Source organism: Corvus kubaryi, unplaced genomic scaffold, assembly GCF_017639235.1.
Source record: "Corvus kubaryi isolate FWS band 111438036 unplaced genomic scaffold, C.kubaryi_AGA036_p1.0 37341, whole genome shotgun sequence".
NCBI classification, from domain to species: domain Eukaryota; kingdom Metazoa; phylum Chordata; class Aves; order Passeriformes; family Corvidae; genus Corvus; species Corvus kubaryi.
Window position 1 is genome coordinate 11948468 of NW_024581112.1, and position 21203 is coordinate 11969670.

General features: G+C 47.4%; 1 protein-coding gene and 1 long non-coding RNA gene across 2 annotated transcripts; one reads left to right on the forward strand and one right to left on the reverse strand.

The window, feature by feature from the left end:
• The first annotated feature begins 1493 nt into the window (after positions 1-1493).
• On the forward strand, positions 1494-13464 carry CD4 (CD4 molecule). Its single transcript, XM_042031306.1, has 10 exons — positions 1494-1725; positions 7604-7735; positions 9267-9440; positions 9526-9669; positions 9900-10172; positions 10625-10987; positions 11102-11344; positions 11435-11553; positions 11792-11859; positions 13066-13464. The coding sequence occupies exons 2-10, from the start codon at positions 7675-7677 to the stop codon at positions 13076-13078; spliced, it is 1458 nt and encodes a 485-aa protein (XP_041887240.1). The 5' UTR covers positions 1494-1725; positions 7604-7674; the 3' UTR covers positions 13079-13464.
• Positions 13465-13787: 323 nt separating this feature from the next.
• On the reverse strand, positions 13788-18899 carry LOC121666142. The gene is made up of 2 exons (XR_006016589.1): positions 17060-18899; positions 13788-16371 (listed from the first exon to the last, which is right to left on the reverse strand). It is a non-coding gene; the product is annotated as an uncharacterized LOC121666142 (long non-coding RNA).
• Positions 18900-21203: the final 2304 nt, after the last annotated feature.

Consider the following 21203-nt stretch of genomic DNA (forward strand, 5'->3'; position numbering starts at 1 on the left):
CTACAGAGAAGGGAAACAGCTGAGATTCAGTAGCAGTACAGGTTGGTACAGGTTACCTACCAATGAGTAACCTTATATTGGGTTTGCAGGGCAAGGTTTTGGTACTGGAGGGGCTGCGTCAGTGGATTCTGTGAGACGTGAGAAGGAGCTGGCCCCATGTCAGTCAGAGCCACGTCCAGACATCCCCAAAACAGACCCACTGGAGACCAAGGCTGAGCTCATCAGTGATGCTGGTGGCACCTTTGTGACAGTGTATTTAACGGAGGGTAAAAACCTGTGCGCAGCAGCTGTGGGAGACAGGAAGGACAATGCGTGGGAGAAACAGCCCTGCAGACACCAAGACCAGGGGAGAAGGAGCGGCAAGAGGTGCTCCAGGTGCCAGAGCTGAGATTCCCCTGCAGCCCATGGAGAGCCAGTAGGTTTTCTGGCAGGAGCTGTGGCTCCTGTGGAGCTGTGGAGCTGTGGAGGACCCGCGCTGGGTTCCTAGATGAGGTTATCTAGCACCCTGCCCAGTCACACCTTGAAAGCCTCCAGCAATGGCAACTCTGCCACATCCCTGGGGAGGTTGTTCTGGTGAATGATTGTTTTCACTGTAAAAAAAGTCTTTCTAATATCAAGATGAACATGAAGAGCTGCAGTCCTTGGGAGGCACCCACATCTGAGCATTTCTTGAAGGACGCCACAGTGAAACAGCATTAATAGGAGAAGCAGCAGAGATGGAGTGCTATGAATTGACCACAACTCCCATGACCTGTCCCCCTGTGACACTCTGGGGGAGGAAGGAGGGACAAAAGAGTCAGCTGTGAAGTGGAGCCTGTGGAGAAAAGAGAGGTGGGAGAAGCTTTTTTAGTTGGGTTTTTTTTTTAATTTATCACTTAATTTTATCAATTTATTTGTTTTTAATTTGCCATAAATTAAATTAACCTTTCCCCAAGTTAAGTCTGTTTTGCCCATGATAATGCTGGGGAGAGCTCTCCCTGTCCTTATCCTGACCTGAGAGGGTTTTTTATATCTTCTCCCCCTGCCTTGCTGAGGAGGGGGAATGAGAGAGCAGCTGGGTGGGTGCTGCCAGACAGCCAAGGTAAAGCCATCGCTGCCATAAAGAAAATATTATCTCATCTCACCCTAAACCTCAGACATACTGCACAGACAGGTGGGGCTGGGGTCAGCTCCTCAGAGGTGCCTCCTCTTAGTGGTGGTGCAGGAGACCGGCTGGGAAATGGAGCTCAGATGACTCTTACAGAGTGCGGGAGGTGCGGGCTGGGTCCGGATCTGCCCAGCTCACCTGTTAGTTTGTGAGCTTTCCTCCTCAGCAGAGCAGAACCAGCTCCCAACCATTCATTTCTAGTTTCAGCCCCGTCACGGCCTCCACCAGCTGCCATATGGCCAATAGGCTCTCTCTGTTTTGCACACTCATTCTCCCCACCGCTGCCATACATCGCCTTCCGCTAAGGTCCATTTCTGTTCACACCCAGAGCCGAAATCACGTGCCTTTGGAAAATCACCATCTGCCGAGAGAAGTCGGCGGATGTCAGCAGAACCTGGGCCGGCAGCAAGACCTTGCTGTCGCTCCAGCTGGAGAGGAGGAGACATCAAGGCCAACCAAACATCTGCTTGCTGAACATTAACTTCATTCCTCTTTTGGTTCAGCTGTAGCTGGGTGAGATCAACTACGGCAGGTGACAAACACAAGGAGACAGAAGCACAGAGGCTGAGAGAAAAGAGGTAAGGAAACTCTTTCTTTTGCTAAGACACCAGCCTGTTTTCGGGTTTTTGAATGCTACGAACTTTATTACTCCACTCAAGTTGTGTTTTGGCGCAGATGGATTGGCTTTGCCTCGCTTAAAGGTCTGTTGCAAAACCACCTTAAATCTTTGACTTGATAATACTTCTGGCTGTGCAATTCTCCAGGGCCTTTTAATTTTAACTAAAAACTGTTTTGTCTTCCTGGATTTTTCTCTGAAAGGGGCAGAAAAAAAGGGAGCTATGAAGAGCTCAACCTGCCTCAGAGCCTGGGGATGTCATGGATCTTTAAACCCATATATAGGGAAATATGTCCTATATGAGGGCCTGTCACTGGTGACTGCATATCACCCAAGGGCTGCAAATGCATTGGGGAGCAGCCCTCTACCAGCTGCCACTTGCTATCACCTTCTCCATGTACCCTCCAGGAAGGGGAACTTTGTTCTAAAAAAAACCTGCAAAAATAAGAAGATGCCAGTCTCTAGCTAAGTAAGGATGTCTGCTTACATCTGTACGTGCTGAGACCGGAGGGGTCTGTTCTGCTAATCCAGGCTGACTGGCTCACTGCCTGACACTAGCTGCCAATGCAGCCTGATCCATTAGCTCAGGGCTGAGTGAGCAGGATTTCTTGGAAAAAGAGGGATCCTTTCAGTTTAAGGACAACAGAAAAGAGACTTGTTTTCCCCTTTCATGGGCTGCTGCGCAGTTGAAAGCAGGAGTTTCATTTCTGGTTGAATTTTTCAACTTTCAGGTGGTGTACTCAACCTCTATCAGCCACCTCAGATATTCCTTCCTCCACGTGGTGCATTAAGGTTGAGTTCAGGTTACTACTCAGTGTTCTCCACTATGAACTCAACAGTCCCTGGTGCAGGTTAGAATCACAGGATCACAGAATCGTTTGGATTGGAAGGGACCTTTAAAGAACATCTCATTCCAACAACCCTGCCACAGGCAGGGACACCTTCCACTAGACTAGGTCACTCAAAGCCCCTCATCCAACCTGGCCTTGAACGCTTCCAGGGATGGAGTAGCCACAGCTTCTCTGGGCAGCCTGTGCCAGTGCCTCATCACTCTCTGAGCAAAAGATTTCTTCCTAACATTTGATCTAAACCTACCCTCTTTTAGTCTAAAACCGTTCTCCCTTCTCCTATCACTATCTGTCCATGTAAAAAGTCGCTCTTCATCTTTATTATGAGATCCCTTTAAGTACAGAAAGGCTGTGACAAGGTCTCCCCGACCTTTCCTTTGTCCTCTCCACTGTCTCACAAACATGTCTGCCAAAGCTGCCTGCAGCACAGCCGGGCTTGGCTCATCGAAACTGAGCATCCACCTCATTCCTACTAGCGGTTCTTGAGCACCCAGGGACGGTGCCCACCTGATCTGCCACAGCCTCATGTGGGGAGCCTGTATTCACCAGAGCAAAATGAAGGAGGGATGGTACCCAAATGTCATCCCAAGCACATACAGGGCTTGGAAGGGTGATGGAGGACCTGATTTCAGAGTGCATCACAGTGCCTTGATTAGTCACAGCCTCCGGTGGCTTTAGAAAGGCAGATCTTGGCTTCCCCCTAGGCCAGAAGGGAGCAGCCTGGGCTGCGGAGATGGAGCCACTTCTTGTGGCCTCCACATGGTTCCAGGCGTATGACTGGGCATTTTATGGCTGAAAGGAGTTCTTTAAGGCTGAAGGGAGTTCAGCTGGTGCTGACACAGAGGCCTCATCACTCTGCCTTGTCCTGATGGTGGGACATGTCTCAGGGAGGTTCAGATGCTTTCACCTGTGTGACCCCAAAGACCCTGCTCCAGCACTTCCCTCTCCCAGCAGCTCCAACGTGAGGGTGGCAGCTGCTCTCAGATGAGCAGACAGAGGTGCTCAGGAGGAAATGGAAGCAGGGTCAGACAGTCCAGGGGATCAGTAGGTACCGCGAAATGACCTTCACTGCTGTCATAACTTGGCTCTCTGCTGCCTATTTTCATTGCACTTGGTCTCTTACCCTGCCTGCTGCTCACCTGACGTTTGCTTTAACGTTAAGAAGTAAATTCAAAGAAATGCTATTTGGTAAAAGAGCTGAGTCAGCTTTGTTTCAAATTTTTTAACTGAGGAGAGGTGAACCCCTTTAGCCCAGAGCCCCACAGCCGAGCCTAACTCTCGAGCAGGGCAAGAGGCAGCTGCATCCCTGAGCCCTCCCCAGCAGGCACCACAAGGGGAAATGCCACAGCGGAAGCTGAGGTGTAGAGCCCTGGTGTGGGGGGAGGGCTGGGGGGCCCCCCCACCCCGGCAGAACAAGCTGCTGCCAGATCAAAAGCACAGCCACAAGCAAGAGCGAGAGGAGAAAACAAAGCCACACTGCAAGAAAGAGGCACAGGAGCACACTGAGAAAGGGAGACGGCCTGCTCTGCATCAGGAGTGGTTGCCAAGTTTTTATTTTTTGGGGTTTTTTTAAATTTAAGTTTCCTCCTGTGTCATGCCAGTGCCAGCCTGTGGAGAGGTCTCTGTAGCCATCACCCACTGGTGTTCAGAGCTGGAGGGAGAGAGGGGCTGCCAGCCCTGCTCTCAAGCAGATGTTCTCCAGGCTTGACTTGGTCCTGCAGGCATCATTCTCTGGAGCAAGCCTCCTCACTACCTCAGCTCTCCTTTTCCTATCCCTCAGAGAGGCAGGGATCATTAAAATAAGTCAAGAAGGAAATTAAACCAGTTCAGTAAGAGGGGGAAGTTAAAATGAAATGGAAATCAATGTTCACTTGGGAGGGAGCCCTGCTCCTCCGTCGCTAGACGTGCTAATAAATCAAGTACGCCTGGACTGTTTCTGGCACAGAGGCCAGCTGGCATGAGATGGTCTGGGCTATTAAACTCACTTAACCTCCAAAACGAACTGGCCACATGCCAGCCACCTAATAGGAGAGGTTCCTGGCCCATGCTAACACCTAAATGCTTCCCAAGAGTTGCTTGGGAGGGCAAGAGTTGTCCCCGGCCAAAAATGTGTCAGGAAATGTACTAGCAATTTAACAGGACTGATGAGTATGTTCCAGTGCCTGGGGACATTCTGTGACACCGCTTAATTTATGAGTACCACCGTAAGATACAGCTGGGCTGCCTGTAAGGAGGCTGTGGGTCTGCTACAAGTATCCGCTAATGAGAGCAGCTTGCTCGGTTAAGACAGCAGAGCCTTGCTCACTGAGATCTGTGAACTCCGGAGCAGCATTGCCTGTGATCTGGCCTGGAGGGATGCAGAAGCAGATAGAAAGGCAGGGGGGAATAGGAAGTGGCATGCATGAGAAGTAGAAATAAACAGGGAGAGAGGGAAAGTGTGCAAAAGAAATCCTAGCTGAAGGCAACCCATTTTCCCCACTGACTTGTAACATGTAGGTGGTAACATTGCACTGTGGAGATCTGCCACAGAAATACAAAGATTAGTGTGAACAAAGTGGGAATGCAGAAGTTGTGAAACCATGAGAAGAAACAGAAGAACAAAGATACATCAATCTGCATCTACAAGCTGCACAAGGTCATCAGTTCACCAGTCCCACGGTGCTCTGCTTGTGTGGTTTTGCTCAATAACCAGGAAGCAAGAAGGCAAAGAACAAACTGAAGCCATATGACAGGAGAATAGAGATTCCCAGTCAAAACAAAATTATGAGGTGTGACTCAGCGATTTCATTAATTTTTACTTGTTCCATTACCTTCAGGTTTTATATAAAGTTTAATGACTTAAAATATTTGAAACCCATCACTGAACTGTTAATTCACAGATATTACTTTAGAGCGGGGGCTGACTCCTTCATCCCACAAGAGCAGGTGATGCGAGATTTCACAGCAGGGATGAGGTTTCTCCTGTCACCTCAGGAATGGATCTTCCTCAGGGCCCTGTGCCAGTTCTCAGTTATCGATGTTCCTTCAGAGTGAGATGCATACAGATGCCTTGTTAGTGCCCCTTTCTTTATTCTGTAGTTTAACCCAGCCAACTGCTTCATCACTGCCTCAGCATCTTGTTAGGATTGATCTCCAATCATATATGCACTGGCTCCTTCGTTTTACAATTTTCACGGAAAACAGCTCGTGCAAATATTTCCTGTCCTGGGATGGGTTTTTTGCTTTGTATGAGGGAAGCCACAAATCTCCTCTGACTGTGTCTTTGCCACCTGTTTCTCTTCTGATGGTGTATATGGCTGCTGTCTTGCTCTTGCACAAACATTTTTCATCTGTGCATGTGTGTACATCAGTCTGGATGTCAGATGTCATGCTGACCTGATCTCCATTTAAATGTAGTGCTGATGTTTTCATCTACTCTTTGATAGCTTCACATGGTCTGATCATTTCAATTAATATCAATATAAATTACCCTCCAATAGAATATATTATACTTAATATTGCACATCATACATAAAAATATTGTAGAAAATTATTCATGCATTTCTTTTGAGTTTAATCCCATTATGACTCCAGCCTTCAGTCTGTCACACTCCTGACATAGGGACTGCCTGCTTTCACACAAGTGAGGTCATCTCACTGGCTTGCTCACTCCCCAGAGCATTTAACCTGCTTGGCTTCCCTTCTGTGATTTTTGCCTTGGTTTAGGGATGGAGAACTCTGTAGTGTCCTCGCATCAGCGGTCACGGTCTCCTTCACCTGTCAGCCCACCCAGCTGCAGCTGTCACCAGCACCTGGTCTCTGCTACAGTCAGAAACTGCATCTAATTTGATAACTCACCTTAACATGATCATTAGCTTCCAGTTCCCACTTAAGGTTTTGCTACCATTAATGCAACTTCTTCTTTTGGACCTCATTCCTCCCTTCTCCCCATACTTTTCTTTGAATAGTTCTAAGAAGTCAAGCAGGTCTTTCCAACATCAGACTTGCTGGTTATTGAGATTTTTAAGGTAAGAAGTAAAAAAAAAAAAAAACCAAACCCAAACCTGAAGAAAAACATTAATAACAGCCTAAAGATGGCTGTAATCATAGAATCACAAAATCACACAGAAATATTTAGATGGCAAGGAATATTGGGAGGTCTCCAGTCCATTCTCCTATCGAAAACTACAACATGTTGCTCAGGGCTTGTCAAGGTAACTTCTGAGCGTCTCCTACGGTGGAGACTGCCTGGCATCTCTTGGCATCTATTCCATTGCTGAACCACCTTCAGTGGGAAGAAAGTTTTCCTTATATCTAGTCAACATTTCCCTGCTCAACATATGGCTGCTGCCTCCTGTTCCTTTCCTGGGCACATCTGAGAAGAATGTGGCTTATTCTTCTACGTAATATCCTTTAGATAATGGGAAACTGAAATTAGATCCCACCTTGGTTCCCTTCTCCCTACCAAACCCAGTTTTCTGCCTCTCCCTGTATGTCATGTGCTCCAACTTCCTCACTATCTCACTAGCCCTCCATTGAACTCTGTACAGTTTGTTGGCATCCTTCCTGTACTGGGGGCCCAAAACTGTACCCTGTATCATAGATGAGACCTCAGGTGTGCCAAATAGAGAGAAATAATTACTTCACTCTACTTCCAGCAGAGCTGGCTGTGCTCTTGCTAATGCAGCCCTGTATGTGTTTAGCTTTAATCTCTGCAAGAGTGATGATAACCCACCATAGAGAAGTAAAAAAGCACAGAACTCTTGGCAGTATAAACAGCTGCTGCCTGATGAATGCCAGAAACCTAGGGATGAGTAAAATGAAATGTTTATTACCAAACTCCAGGGGCAGGCTGCAGATGGATTCTTTGCTGAAACAAAGGGCTCTGGTGACTTTCCCAATGAGCTTCCATTTTGCTGCACTGAAGGATGGTGGGAGCTGACTGGGAACACAAGTCCCATCCATTGAGGTCTGAAAATCAGACATTATTAACAGAGCATTTGGGTCTTCCAGGATAAGATCCCTTGGCAGTGACAGCATTTCCAGCCCTGCGCTCTGCAGACGGGAGGAGCGTTCCCACAGCGATGGAGTTGTGCAGCACAGCCGTGAGCTGCATGGCTGCCGCCTTCCTGCTTCTGCATCTGGGTGAGTCCTGGGCTCAGCAAACCCTCGTGGTTCTCACAGCCTTTTCACAAGCCTCACAACGTTCGGCGTATTTCTAGTCTCTCCCTGATGTGCCAGATAAGACTCCTCACACAGTTTAGCTTTGGGATTCAGGTTGTTCCCAGCCTGCCTGCTGAGCCTGCCAGCCAAAAACAGCATGCATTGCCAGGTTTGGGGAGCTGCCCTGTAGAGATGCAGGAGTGAGGGTCCTGTGAGAACCAGGATACACAATAAGCAGAGTGGAAAACTTCCCTCCACACTGCCTCCAGCTCTCTGGGCAAAAACATCTGTGATGCATGACCACATCTGTGATGCAATCTTCAGAATCTCATCACAGATTTGCCCTTACAAATGGAATGCTACTGGCTTACTTAGCTTGACTGCTAATGTTATAAGCTTTGGTGGACTTTTCAGTGCTCATTTTCCAAGAAAGGAAAGACAGTGAATAAGGCCAAGCCTGCATTTCCCAGATACTCAGCTTTGATTCCTCTGGTCACAGAGGAAAGATTGGAAATCTCTTATGCACCCTAGAACCAAATGAAAAGCAAGTGATACCAACTCTTATTAATGACATTTCTAATTTCACAGTTTAGGACAAAATCATAAACTTCAGTAGTCCCATGGGCAATTTAAAAAATCTGCATTGGTACTGTTGCAGGTTACCTCTTAGAGGGATGTAACTTCTGGCAAACCCAACATTAAACTCATGCAAACTTTTCATTTTACACTTCTACACCTCTTTAGTACTCAGGTCACCTGGGGGATTTGCAGGTTAGGCATCTCTGAGAGCTTACCAGTAGTGAGGCAGGAGACCACAACCCTGTGGTTATTCCCAATCTTACCTCTGGCAACTCCATCTCCTTCTTAAGGTCTCCTGCAGAAACCATCTTTACAGTGAAGGAAAGGAAAGGATTCTCCCAAGAAACCACTCCTAATGTTTCTTCAACCTTATACATCCTATTTCTTTTACTGTCACATAGCCCTCATCCCAAGAACAGGAACATGACATTAGGTCAGCCTTCTTTCTTTCTTTTTTACTTTATCTCTTCATTTTTCTGTGTTTTCAGTCTTTGTCCATGCAAAAACTGGAAGAAGGTGTGAGCAAATTTGTCAGTGCTGCATCAAGTGTTGGGGAGTGAAGAAAGGCTGACATGTGCTCTTCTTCCTGTGCTACCAATAGAGTAACTAAGTCTTGTCCAGTGGAAAAAGGTTGTTTCAGTAAAATTGTTGACACTTCAAAATTATGAATGATGGTCAGTCCACCATAACTACTGGTATTTTTCCTTTTCTCTGAATATATTTTCTCTGAATATATGTGAAAGAGAGTAACCATTAGCCAGGTAATAAAAGAGATTGATTGACTGATTGATTGATTGATTGATGAGATAAAGGAGTGACAAATTCATAAATTGAGGAGAAATATCAACATCTTTTTGGAGGGCTGGGAAGTATTTACTGAGCCACCCTTCAGAAAGTGAACTTATGCCTTTTTTGGGTGGGTATTGACTTTCAGGTCTGATCTCCAGTATGGCTCAGCAAAATGAAGTCCAGACTGGGCTTGTAGGAGGGGAGGTGACCCTGAAATGCACAGGCATACCTCTTGACTCAAAATTATCTCGGGATGAAGTGAGCTGGATGTACTATAAAACTCTTCTATGGCGGACGGAAAACAATAATGCTTGGAGAAGTAAGGTTTGCAATTCGTTACCCCTTCTCCCTCTATACAGCTGAGAAACCTCTTCCCTCCTAACCAAGCCTACTTTTTTCAAAAGCATCAGCTTTCCCTACTCATCGAGCTGACGTCAAGATGGAAAATAAACAGCTGAGGATGTGGGATTTGAAGCTCTCTGACGCTGGCATCTACACCTGTAAATCCAGCTCTCACGAAGTCCGCATCTCACTGCATATCTTTAAATGTGAGTGGAGGGCTTTTAGCCATCAGGAGGGGAAGGGATCATAGAGCTTGGAGAGACAGCTCTGCTGGGATTCTTTATCCAGCTGCATTTCTTCTGTCCTGGGCTATCACAGTTCATTTCTCCTCCATCTCCAGGGCACAACGTCTCCATGGTCTCTTTGCTGTAACACTTGTTCCTCCCTTGGAGGAAGAAGAATTGACTTACTGTCTCTGCTTTTTTTCTTCTTGCAGTGACAGTCTCTTTGGATGGGCACTTTCTGCAAAATGAGGTCCCTGAACTGATTTTAATGCAAAACTCATCCAGTCCTCTACCCAATCTCAAGATCACATTGTTTAACAGCAACAACAACAAAGTAATACCAGAATTACAAAGCAAGACCCATCAAAAATACATACTGAATTTAAAGAAACTGGAAGCTACGGACAGTGGGACCTGGCTGTGTCAGGTCCGTTCAGACTCTCCACTGATTAATCAGAACATCTCCTTTGTTATAAAGGTACTAGGTATGTGACAACAAAAATGGAACTCACACACAGGCTTGGGAACCAGTGTTGGCTTCAGCTCATGAGTTTAACTTTTAATCTCCAGCATCCCAAGCACTGGTGCCCCAGGATTGACTTCCCAGGGCTTCCAACAATGCAGCTTGGGGATTGTTCTGCTGCCTGAACTCTGTTCCACACTTGTGCTCATTTTCATCTCCAGGCTTGGTGAGGAGAAGGTTCTCCTTTCCTCGGGGTCTGTTCTTCTCAGCTCTGCTGTGCTTGGGACCTTTGGATCTTTCTACTGTCTTTTTCTCAGACACTAACTGTTTAACCTTCCTGGAGGATGTTGTGGCTTTTCTCCAAGTCCTTTTTCAACTGAGTGCAGTGTGCCTCACTCTGGATCAAGGGTAGATATGGGGAAGCGTAACCATGGCTTTTTCTGCCTCTGTATTCCTTGTCTCTTCTAAATTCAGGTTTTCAGAATCCAGATTTGGAAAGAAAGTATGCAACTGTTGATAGCACTGTCATCTTGTCATGGCATCTGAACTCCCAGAAGATAAAATGGAAAGAAGGTTTCACAGGACAGCTGAACTGGAAACAACAGGAAGGTGCAAACGCTCATGAGCTGCTTGATTTCAAAGTCACAGCACAAGGAGAGCTGCATGAGACTAAAAAAAGCAGCAACTTTCTGTTTGAGATACCTGAAAGAAATGCTGAAATCATCATAGAAGTGAAGCTCCCCAAAGTATATTTCAACCATTCTGGACAGTACCAGTGCCAGCTGGAGTACCAAGGAAGGCATGTGCAGAGCAAGATAGAGCTGGTGGTGATGAAAGGTGAGAGAAAGAGGTCATGAAGAAGAGGAGTTGCAGAAACCTGCAAGCCACGAGAGCATGGATGGACCCATCTTCCCATCCCCTCACTCACATGTCCTTTCCTTGCCTTTGCAGTCTCAGCTAACCCTGATGGGCCACTCTCCAGAGGGGCCAATATGACCCTGACCTGCCAGGTCTCTGGTCCACTCCCACCCAATGCCTACTTGCGCTGGGAACGTGTGAATGGGACTAACATGGACGTTAAGAACTCAAGGCAGCATGAAATAAAGTTGGAGGTGAACATCAGTGCTGCAGGGCTGTGGAGCTGTCACCTCATAGAAGACAATGACAGAAAGATCAGCCTTCATTACCACGTGGGTATGGAAATTAGCATCACGTCCCGTCCCCAACCCTAAAGCTATAAAATGATCTTTGTTTCTGTGCCTAAATACCTTTTTCCTTCCACAGAGGAAGCTCCTGTTTGGATTAGCTATGTGATAATTGGAGCAAGTGTTGCAGGCAGTTTATTGGTGTTTGCCCTTGGGTGCCTATGCATCATCAGTGGTATAAGCTGGCAGAGGAGAATGGTGAGTGCCATGGTCCCTGTGAAAGGTGCAGAGAGTACTGGCTCTCCAAACCACAGGAGGAGTCAGATTTCCTGTCTGGGTGCAGGGCAGAACAGATAAAGGGTCAATCCTTAGGCTCAAAGCAAGTTTTTGAGATGGGCAGTCTGCAGATGTCAGACAGCACTTTACTACCACTTTAGAGGAAAGCATTTCTATCATAAAAATACCCAATTGTTCTTTGTCCCTTCTCTCCTGGCAGCAACGGAGAAAAAGGATGGCACAAGCAAGACAATACTTGCTGGAAAACAAGACGTGTCAGTGTCAACAGTAAGTGGCAATGAAGGCACCCAGAATGGGCAAAGAATGTTTTCAAGGGAGAGGAGCTGGGTGACTGAGTGGGGAGAAATTGAACTTGAGCCTATTTGGTGAAACAGTACAGCTGCATTTCAGCAGTTTCAGCTCTTACTCATGTTAAATCCTGCTTAAGAGTTACGAGCTATGTTAAATCCCAAACCCATGGTAGCACTGTGCTGGGAAACTTTCGAGCAGAGTGGTTTCACTCGAATTATCTTAATGTTGAGAGATGTTAGCCCAACCCAAGCAGAAGCTCCAAAGCCCTTTGGTAGGCTCCACAGTGAACCTGAGATCTGGATATCAAGGTCGTGGAGGTGGAAGGCACAAACCAAGCACAATGATGAAACCCAAATTTTAAAAATCCGTGATGTCCATAATCTAATTCCAGCTCTGCTAGAGCAGTGCTGGACTGCAGTTGGTGAAAATTGCCAATAACCTCCCAGGAGTAACAAAAGAGGAGAAAAAATCATGGAACACTGTGATTTGTACCCTTTCCTAAAGGCCTTGGGTGATGTGAAATACACCATCGTGTCATGCATGACCCTTTTCATGGGAGCAAGGATTTCTCAGCAGAGAAGCTGCCCTTTTCCATGTCTTTAAGCTTATATGGTATCAGGCATCAGAAGCAGCTGTTGGGAAACACTGACAGCCATTCTGTCACTGGAGTGGAGCGCAAAAGGAAGCAGAAATGATTGCAGGAACAAGTTCAATGAATGTTTGCATACAGAACCAGACTTCTGCTTCATTTTCACTGGTGACGTTGGCAAACTGTGATAGTTTCACCTAATTTTTTTCACTGTCACCGAGAATTCAGTGAGAATGTTTATTGGCAGATACTGCATCACAGCTGGGATGTATATGTGGTGAAGAGCATAACATGTGTCAAAGAATTCACCTCGTTTTCACCTACATTTTATCAAGGTTAAAAAATAATCCCCATAAAGAGAGGACAAAGCCTGTACAGATACATCAAAATCTAGATAAATCTGTGCAGCACAAGTGCTGATACAGTTGTTCTTTAACTCTCTTTGCCAAGTAAGCAGCTCAGTGTAACTGAAACCTAAACTGCAGCCATGTGGATGCTCAAGTAACTGTTTGCATCCTCAGCTACAGAGGCAGGCAGTCATTCTCTGCAAAAAAAGTGAGGGGTGGTACTCATGTAGTCCTTTTCTCTTGCAGCCGGCTGAACTAATACTGCAGCACTGGCGTCACAAGGACTGAGGAAGTCCCTGCCTGTACCTAAACACCTGACAGCCCATAATGCTCTGTGAATCCATCTCCCTTTCTCCTGTTTTAATGCAATTCTTTATTCCTTCACCATGCCCCCAGTCTAACGCTATGGAAGCAGGTTGTCTGGTTTGGAGCCAATGGACAAGACAAGAAACCCTGAAGGGTTAAGATTGATCCCCAGTTCTATAATGAGAGACACTGAACAGAATATATATATATACACACACACACACATATAATATGCTTATATTTTGTTCATGCACTTAATTTGACCTTCTTGTGGAACCAATTTTATGCGCTTCTTTTATCTGCTTGAGCGACAATAAATTACTTTGGGGTTGGGAGTTATTTTTTGCAAGCTGGACTACATTTTTTCTGAGGCACTCTTGTCTGGTTCAAATTCACATTTCTCTCTTTCCTGCTAGGATGGGAAATGCTGATTCTCACTATCTCAAACATCCCTGGCTGCCATGAGCCTTCCTTAATGCACCAGCTCTTTGCTCTCTGTAAAACCTGTTTGTCCATGCTCATTTGCCTTTCCTGGGCAGTCAGAACCCTACATATTTACCCCTAGACCTACATATCTGATCCCCCATATCTATTCCTCAGCCTTTAGCTTTCACGTCTCCCATAACAAGCCAACAAACAAGTGAAAACAGGACAATCAGTGGGATAATTCAGAACTAATTTTATTGGGAGGGCAGTTCAGGATACCAATAGATTCTGGAAGTCAGAGCCCAAAGAAGTTCTGAATGTTGATCTAGAAGGTAAGTTTGGGAAGGGGGTGAAAAAGTAATTTCCTAGGAGAACAAACCAGCCTTGAACTGCATAATCCCACAGCGTGCAGAGAGCAGATGCTTCTGAGAAAACCACTGAAAATGTTTCTCACCGAAATGACCCTTTTTTTTTGGCTCAAGGAGATGAGAAGAGGGAGTGAAAAGCCCAGGAAATTTAGGATGGAACTAAAAGCATGTTGCAGAGATGACAGAACGTCCTGAAAGAAAAATGCTGTTAAAATATGTACACAGAAGTCTTGTGTTTATAGAAATTGCTCTACTGTCTGCTAGTGGCAGGTCAAAAAGGCCTTGAGGTCCTACAGCTGCCACTGGCTGCAGTCCCGGTTTGTTTGTCTGCACTGGCCTTGCTGGGGACAGGCACAGAGGGGCACTGGGCTGTGGGAAGGGCTCCCTGTGGTGAAGACCCTCCGTGGGATGCCTGGTGCTGGAGGAGGGGTTTTCTGTGTGTCAGTCATGCCAGCATCACGCTGTTACTGACAGACAGTAGACAGGCAGCCACAACGGCACAGACAACACCTGTGAGCCGGGGGAAATCTTCCAGCCCACAACCCCTGGCATGGGGCGCAGCCCCAGGCAGCTGTGGCAGCAGGTGTGGGCCCACACTGATGTCATGCCTGCTCCTCCACTATCATCCTCACTCAAACAAGAGTGACAAAGGCCCACACTGACACCACTTTCCTTCTCATAGCTTGTGCTTCTGTGCACATGACTACATTAATTTTGGAAAAGCCTTGGTCCATATCCTGGTGCATGCAGTTGCTCCTCCTGCACCTGTCTTGTCCCTGAACTGCCAGCATACCTTGGGAGCCAGTTGTGGCCCATCAATCTGCTAAACAAGGCATCATCATAACTTAAGGACAGGTCCATTTTAGGAGCTGTATGTGGGAAAACGACTGCAGAGTCAGTGGTGGTCCGTGTAATGGTCATGACAAACTGCTTGGCACAGTCCCCTCAACAAAAAACTACCCCTGTTTCTGCAGTCCAGACCCTTCACATTAAATAACTGCTTGAGTACCCAAATCAGCTCCTTTTTTCACTCACACGGGTATCTGGAGCAGAGGGATTATCCTGTACCACCTGATACCCGGATGGGACAAAAAATCAGGCTGGGTGAGCATCGCTTGGGATCTCCTTTAGCACTGCAGCCATCTCCGAGGTTCTGGCAGCTGAACCAACCATCTCTGTACCAAAAAATGCCAGCCTTGACTTTTCAGAAAAGAATCAACCTGATAATAAAAGACTAAGCTAATAGGGTTTATTAAAAACCTGGTGTCCCAGTTTCAGCCAGCGTACAGTTAATTTCTTCTCAGGTCCATCAAACCTGGCCTGTCCAGGATGAAATACACAGGTAGCAGACAATGCTGGCACTGGGAGAGCACGGAGGTGCCTGAGCTGCCTGACAGCTGTCAAAGCCAGGAGGCAGTTCTCTCTTCCACAGGCTGGAAGAGGCACACTGAGTCCTCACAAGTGAGGAAAGGTTGTGTCCCCATTCACAGCTGGGACCCACCTGCAAAGAGTACTCAGGCTCCCACCCCTGACATTGGTGCAGAAGGTCCCTCCATCTGTTTCCAGGTGGCCTGGTTAGCATGGCAGCAGATGTGATGGTGCCACTGGGATGCCTGTAAGTGCACAGCCGCATCCACAGATGCACAGCTCCAGTTCTCCCGTCTGGATGAGTGTAACAAAAACGATAGGCCTTCCTCAACACTGCACAGTTCCTCAGTGGGTCTCCTGATCTCAAAAGTTGTGACCCTGCCCTACTCTACTTGAAGCTCACCTGCAAGCACAAACCACTGCAGGCCCCAATCTTATAAATCTCTTTTTTTTTTGGCAGCATTCCTGTCTGTGTCTTTTCATATGACGACCTCCTTTGTTCCCTAGATGCACGGACTGCCCTGATTGAGAGAAAAGTCGTCCACAGAGTCAGTCCTAGTTGGGCTTTGCTTTCCATCTGAGTGCAATATGAAAGCTTCAGTGTGGGCTTCAAGGCAGCACAGAGGTAGAGATTCAAACCAGATAAGAACAAGCTTGCACAAAACATGTTGAGGTAGATGAGTCCTCAGCTGGAACGGAGTGCAGTTACATTTTGCCCAAGCCAGGACTTTACAGGCTCTCTTCCATGTATCCTGGTCCTCCTTCTCAGGGAGCATGTGACGATGGTGTATTTACACTATGCAATGGAATTAATGCCTCTACATGACACAAACCACAGCAAGATACAACGCTGCAAAGCAGCAAACACAGCGACAGACTTATTTTATCATGTGGTGACAGCTCATCAGAGTAGCCCTGAGATGATGGCATACACGGCAATACTTACAAAATGACAATGTCAGCAAGAGCTCTGTGTAGTGATGTGGAAATACCACAGAAAGCATGAGTTTGGAAAAATACGTGAAGTGCTGATTTTTCCTGTTATGTCAGTCTTTCTGGTACTACTGGTCCCCATGTTTCTGGGCTGCAGAAGGGAAAAAGCACATGCTTCAGTCCTTTGGACCCCCCTCCAGTGCATGGTCCTCTGTCAGGATCCACAGACCTCCTTGCTCCAGTGGATGGAGGAGGTTGGACACAGCTGAGGATATAGTGCCCTGTCCAGTTCTGCTGATCTAGGAACACACGGGCTGAAATAACCCTGTCCCACAGTGCTGCCTCCCAAAGCCCCTCCTGCTTCCCAGTTTATTTTTGCCCTTTGAGTGCAACGTGAGGCAGTGATTTGGTGGATGCTGTCAGCCCGGATCTGCCGAGGCGATCCATGTGACTCATGCTCCCCGCAGGCTCTACAGCAAAGCACTCGCATCCCTCAGCCTTCAGAGCCAAATGACCCTGTGTGTTTCTTTGCATGTTCCCAAAGTCTACAAGGGAAAAGCTGTGCACTTCAGACTCTTCTAATTTCTTTTTATCTTGGGGATGGGAAGGGGGGGGAGAGGGGAGAGGAAGGACAGTATTCAGTGTCCATTTGAATGGCTCATCACTCAGCCTAATGCAGCTGCAGAGAAAGAGTAACTTCCATCCACCCTTCAAAGGTGAGGGTAAAGTTGGAGTACCAGACTCTTTCAAGATGCTCAGCTCTGGACTGGTTCCTTTCTGAGAGTATTCCCAAGTGCGTGCTTCCTAGAAGGAAGCCCAGGGTTTGTTAGTGCACTCACCTCTGAGCAACACCTCCAAACCACAGCCTTTGCCTCATGCATGTCATCATCCTTCCTTGGCAACCCCCCTGAAGAAATCCTTGGCTCTCCTTCTGTTCATTTTCTGTCCAGCTTGGCCAAGTCTTAGAGGTACTTCCAGATCTGGAGAATCAAAGAACAGCAGAGTAAGAGGTGGTGGCAGAGATTGCCTCATTGGCAAGGCATCAAAAAGGAAGAAAGGAGAAACCCCAGCTCCTCAATGCTTCAGCATCAGCTGGCTCATGTCATGGTGCCTGCTTCAGGCTCCAGCACAGGGAAGTCCCTCCTCTGAGCTTGTCTGTGTGGAGATGAGGTTCTGGAGATGAACAGCAGTAACAGTGATGCTGGCTGTGTGAGGACCATGGCTCCAGAGAGGCCAGCACACCACCTGAAACAACGAGGAGAGCCAGAGAGCTTCCCTGGCAGGGGCCAGCTGCATCCAGCATCTCAGCAGTGCTCCTGAAAGCCCAGGCTATTTTTTAATTAAATGATTGTTCTGGTCTTGGGAAACCTCAAACATACCTAGAAAAGCTGGAGGTAAAACAGAAATTGCAATTCAGTGTTACAAATTTAAAGCAATGAAGTAATTTCAGCTCCTTCCAGATATTGTGGGTTCCCAGACTAATGATTCAAGAGCTCCTAATTATCTTTTCTGTGTATGAGAACAAACAAGTAAGTGTTCGGTAATTTTGGAAAGCAGCATAATTAAATTCTGAAATGACAGTTTTACATCCTTTACAGACTGGAATTCACTGCGCTGGGATATCAGTGATGCCACAAGAGCAGGAGGGATGAAAAAGGGGTCCCTAACACTCAGAAGAGAAGAACACACAAAGCATTATGTTGGATGGGTAGGGGGATGGGGTGAAGCAGGAGGACATACACACCTCTGCAAAATGGCATGCAGCATCACAACCATTCTATATTTGACAGGGCTACACTGGAAATTCCTTTTCTCATGGTAAATATCATATACAAACCTTTATGTACGTGGCAGAGGAAAAAAAATTCTTTTTGAAGGTGCCCAGCTGTGTAAGGAAAAACATTCAGTGCTAAACGGGCATCCACAAGTCCAAATCCTAGTTTATACATTGTGAACCCTTAATATTTCCGTGTAGCTCATAACCAGCACTAGTCATCTGTCCCCTGATGAGAGCTATTATCAATTGCCCATTTTGCAGATGAAATATCCGAGAAATCGCACTAAATCTTGCTGTACAGTGCTAGAAATAGAACCTAAGGTTTGGATATGACAAATCTACATTGCAGTCGCTGTCACTGAAGGGAGATGCTTGGCTGGATTCTTGTTAGCCATTAACCACACCCTGCTCAGAGAGCCAGGAAGGATGCCAGGAAACCTGCTTGCAAGCACACCAATGTAGCCTCACAGGAGGCTGTATAAGCTGTGTTGGGGCTCTGAGGGTGGATTTAATTGCATCCATGATCTGTGAGAAACATATGAAACCTCCCATGGTCGCTATCAAAGTCCTGAGTAAGAGCTGCAAACCATCAAAACCCTGTGAAGTGCATTTGGCTGTTGTGTTAATGCTTCTGCTTTTAGGATTCTGCCGTTTGTTTCTTGGTTAATGAGCTCTGTTCCTTTAAGGATCCAAGGCACCTCTGGGAAGTGCATTTCCCTGGACCTGCAGAGCTGCTGTCCAGAAATAACTGATCTTTATGCAGTGAACTTTTCCAGAAACCATTTCATACCCCGACATTGCAACAGTACTGTTTCTTCAGGCCTGGATGCCTTAGACTATTTTAGTGAGCTGAGACTTTAGACAGCAGGTTGCTGGTCGGAGAACAGGCTGACTCTGTAGGAATTAAAAATCATTCCCAGCTGTGTGAGTCCTCCTAAGAGATGAGCCTTGGGGTAAGGGGGGGGGGGGGGTGTCACAATTCTAGCCTGGACTTCCCAGATACACAGGGAACCCTGCACTGTGAGGCTTCAGGATTTCCAGGTCTGAGTATTAGTGCTCCTTTGCATGTGCATTGTCAATATACAGCATATACACAGTTGCAACCCACCTCTTATAAAAAACAGTGAAACCAGGTGTCTGGAAATCTATAAAATACATTTAGACGAGAAGGATGGACAAGCATCTGCTTGGGAGTGTGACAGCCCTAGGGTAAGAGCTCTTCTTCTGACAGAGTTTGTTCCACTTCACAGTAAATCTTCCATATTTTGCTTTCATTCAGACTAATAACCCAGACTCATTCGCAAGCACAAGAAGCCTCCTTGAGACAGGAGGACTGTCCCCATCCAGCTCTGCTCACTTATCTCTGTCAGGTGTAGCCTAAGCCATGAATAGATGCTGGGCTGCAGACTGTCCCTTCCTGTGTGGAGAACAGGCAGGCAGACAGTACAGAAAGTGCTGGAAGCTTGGTTTGCTGTTTCCCTGAGAGAACACGAGGATTTATTCACCCACGCAGGCAGGCTAACAACTCATGCTAAGGAGACTCAACTTCTGAATCAGAAGAGGATGGTGATGTGGAAGTTATCTCATTAAGCAAGTCATACAAATGACACAATTGAAGCTGCACAGATGTTTACATTTGTGGATACAGACCTTCTCACTTCAAGGCATAAACCTCCCACAAATGATACAGGTTGAGAAGTGACAGAGGAAGGCCATACCTGTCCCTTCTCACATCTTTGGCTCCTGCTGTTGCACCTCTTGCACCTCAAGACTGTTCCTCTGTGGGGGTTCCTCACACCAAAGAATAGCCAGATCATGGCAGCACTGTCACCACCCGTCTTCCTCAAAAATATCTCTTATCACCTACCTGACACAAAGCTGCATCTATTCTAGTGGCTCCTCAATATACTCACTATCTCCAAAAGAGGCCCCACTCACAACAGCTACTGCAATGCAAACCTCTTTTTCACCTCTGGAACTGCCTTCACTACTGCCCTTGAGCCCAAGAACCTGCAGTACCTCCAGCTTTCTTCCTCAGGAGTCTCTCCCTCTGCTGATCCTACAAATCTCAGATGAAATTCCTTGGTATCTAAGACACTTGGGGTCACCTCAGCTAATACTGAGAATGATAAATGACATCTGCCCTGTCAGCAGGATGACAAAACTGAGCAGATCCTGGATCCTTAGGTCCACTTTAGCAAACAGGGTGGTGCAACAGGAGCAGATCTGTAGAGAGAAACAGCTGATGATGAAGACTTTGAGGCCACACTGTAAATGTCTGGGGACTTACTTCAGACTAGCCCTAGCCCAAAGCAAAGCTGAATTCTCATAGTGCTCAAAGCACATTTGCTGCACATCTTGCAGGTCCTTTCACCTAAACTGCTCGTGTTTCCTGATCCAAACTGAGGTGCTAATGCAGCTGCACCCTGTCCACAAAAATGGACTCCTATCCCAGTTCTGGTGGAGGAAAGGAGCACAGAGATTTTGGCAGACAGCAGGCCCTAAAATGAATGAAGACAAGGAAGGTGTTGGTGCCTTCACTTCAGTAGCAAGACGGGTAACAGGAAAATGAGGTGTCTATTGTCCTGGGAAGACTCTCTAGCCAGGATTGCCCTCGCTGAGGCGACACAGCTGGAGGGGGAGCTTTACCCCTCTGACATGACCAAACCAAACCAAATTCCTCTGAGCACTACTCCCATTCTAGCTCCTGTCCTCTCTTCCCCCTTTCCCGTGTTTGTAGGACCACGTTTCTGGCTGGTGATGGAAGAGGCCACCACAGCAGCTGTGCCAGCTGTGGCACCCTGGGCATCCGATGCCCTGAGCACCTTGCCCTCCAAGCACCCTTCGCAGCACCAGCTCTTTGCCTTTCCCCTCACTTCGCACCCATTCTCCCCACATCTCCTACGGCCTGGGTGCCTCCTCAAATCCCTCTCTCTGGGAAAGGGAGCCCGGCACCTTCTCGTCCTGCGAGTGGCACTGCGGGGGCGGTCCGCCTCGCCCCGTGGGGCAGGGGGGCTGCACAGGACGGGGAGCCGCCGTGCGCGGGCCATGTCCAAGCCCGGCTCCGGGCGCACGGCCGGGCGCAAGCCCGCCCCGTCGCCGCGGCCCGTCGGGAGCAGCGGAGGGGCCGGTGCCGGGGCGGCGGCTCCCGCGCCCGTCCGCCCGTCCCGCCCCCTGGCTGCTCGGCCCGGCGGTGCTCCCGCCGC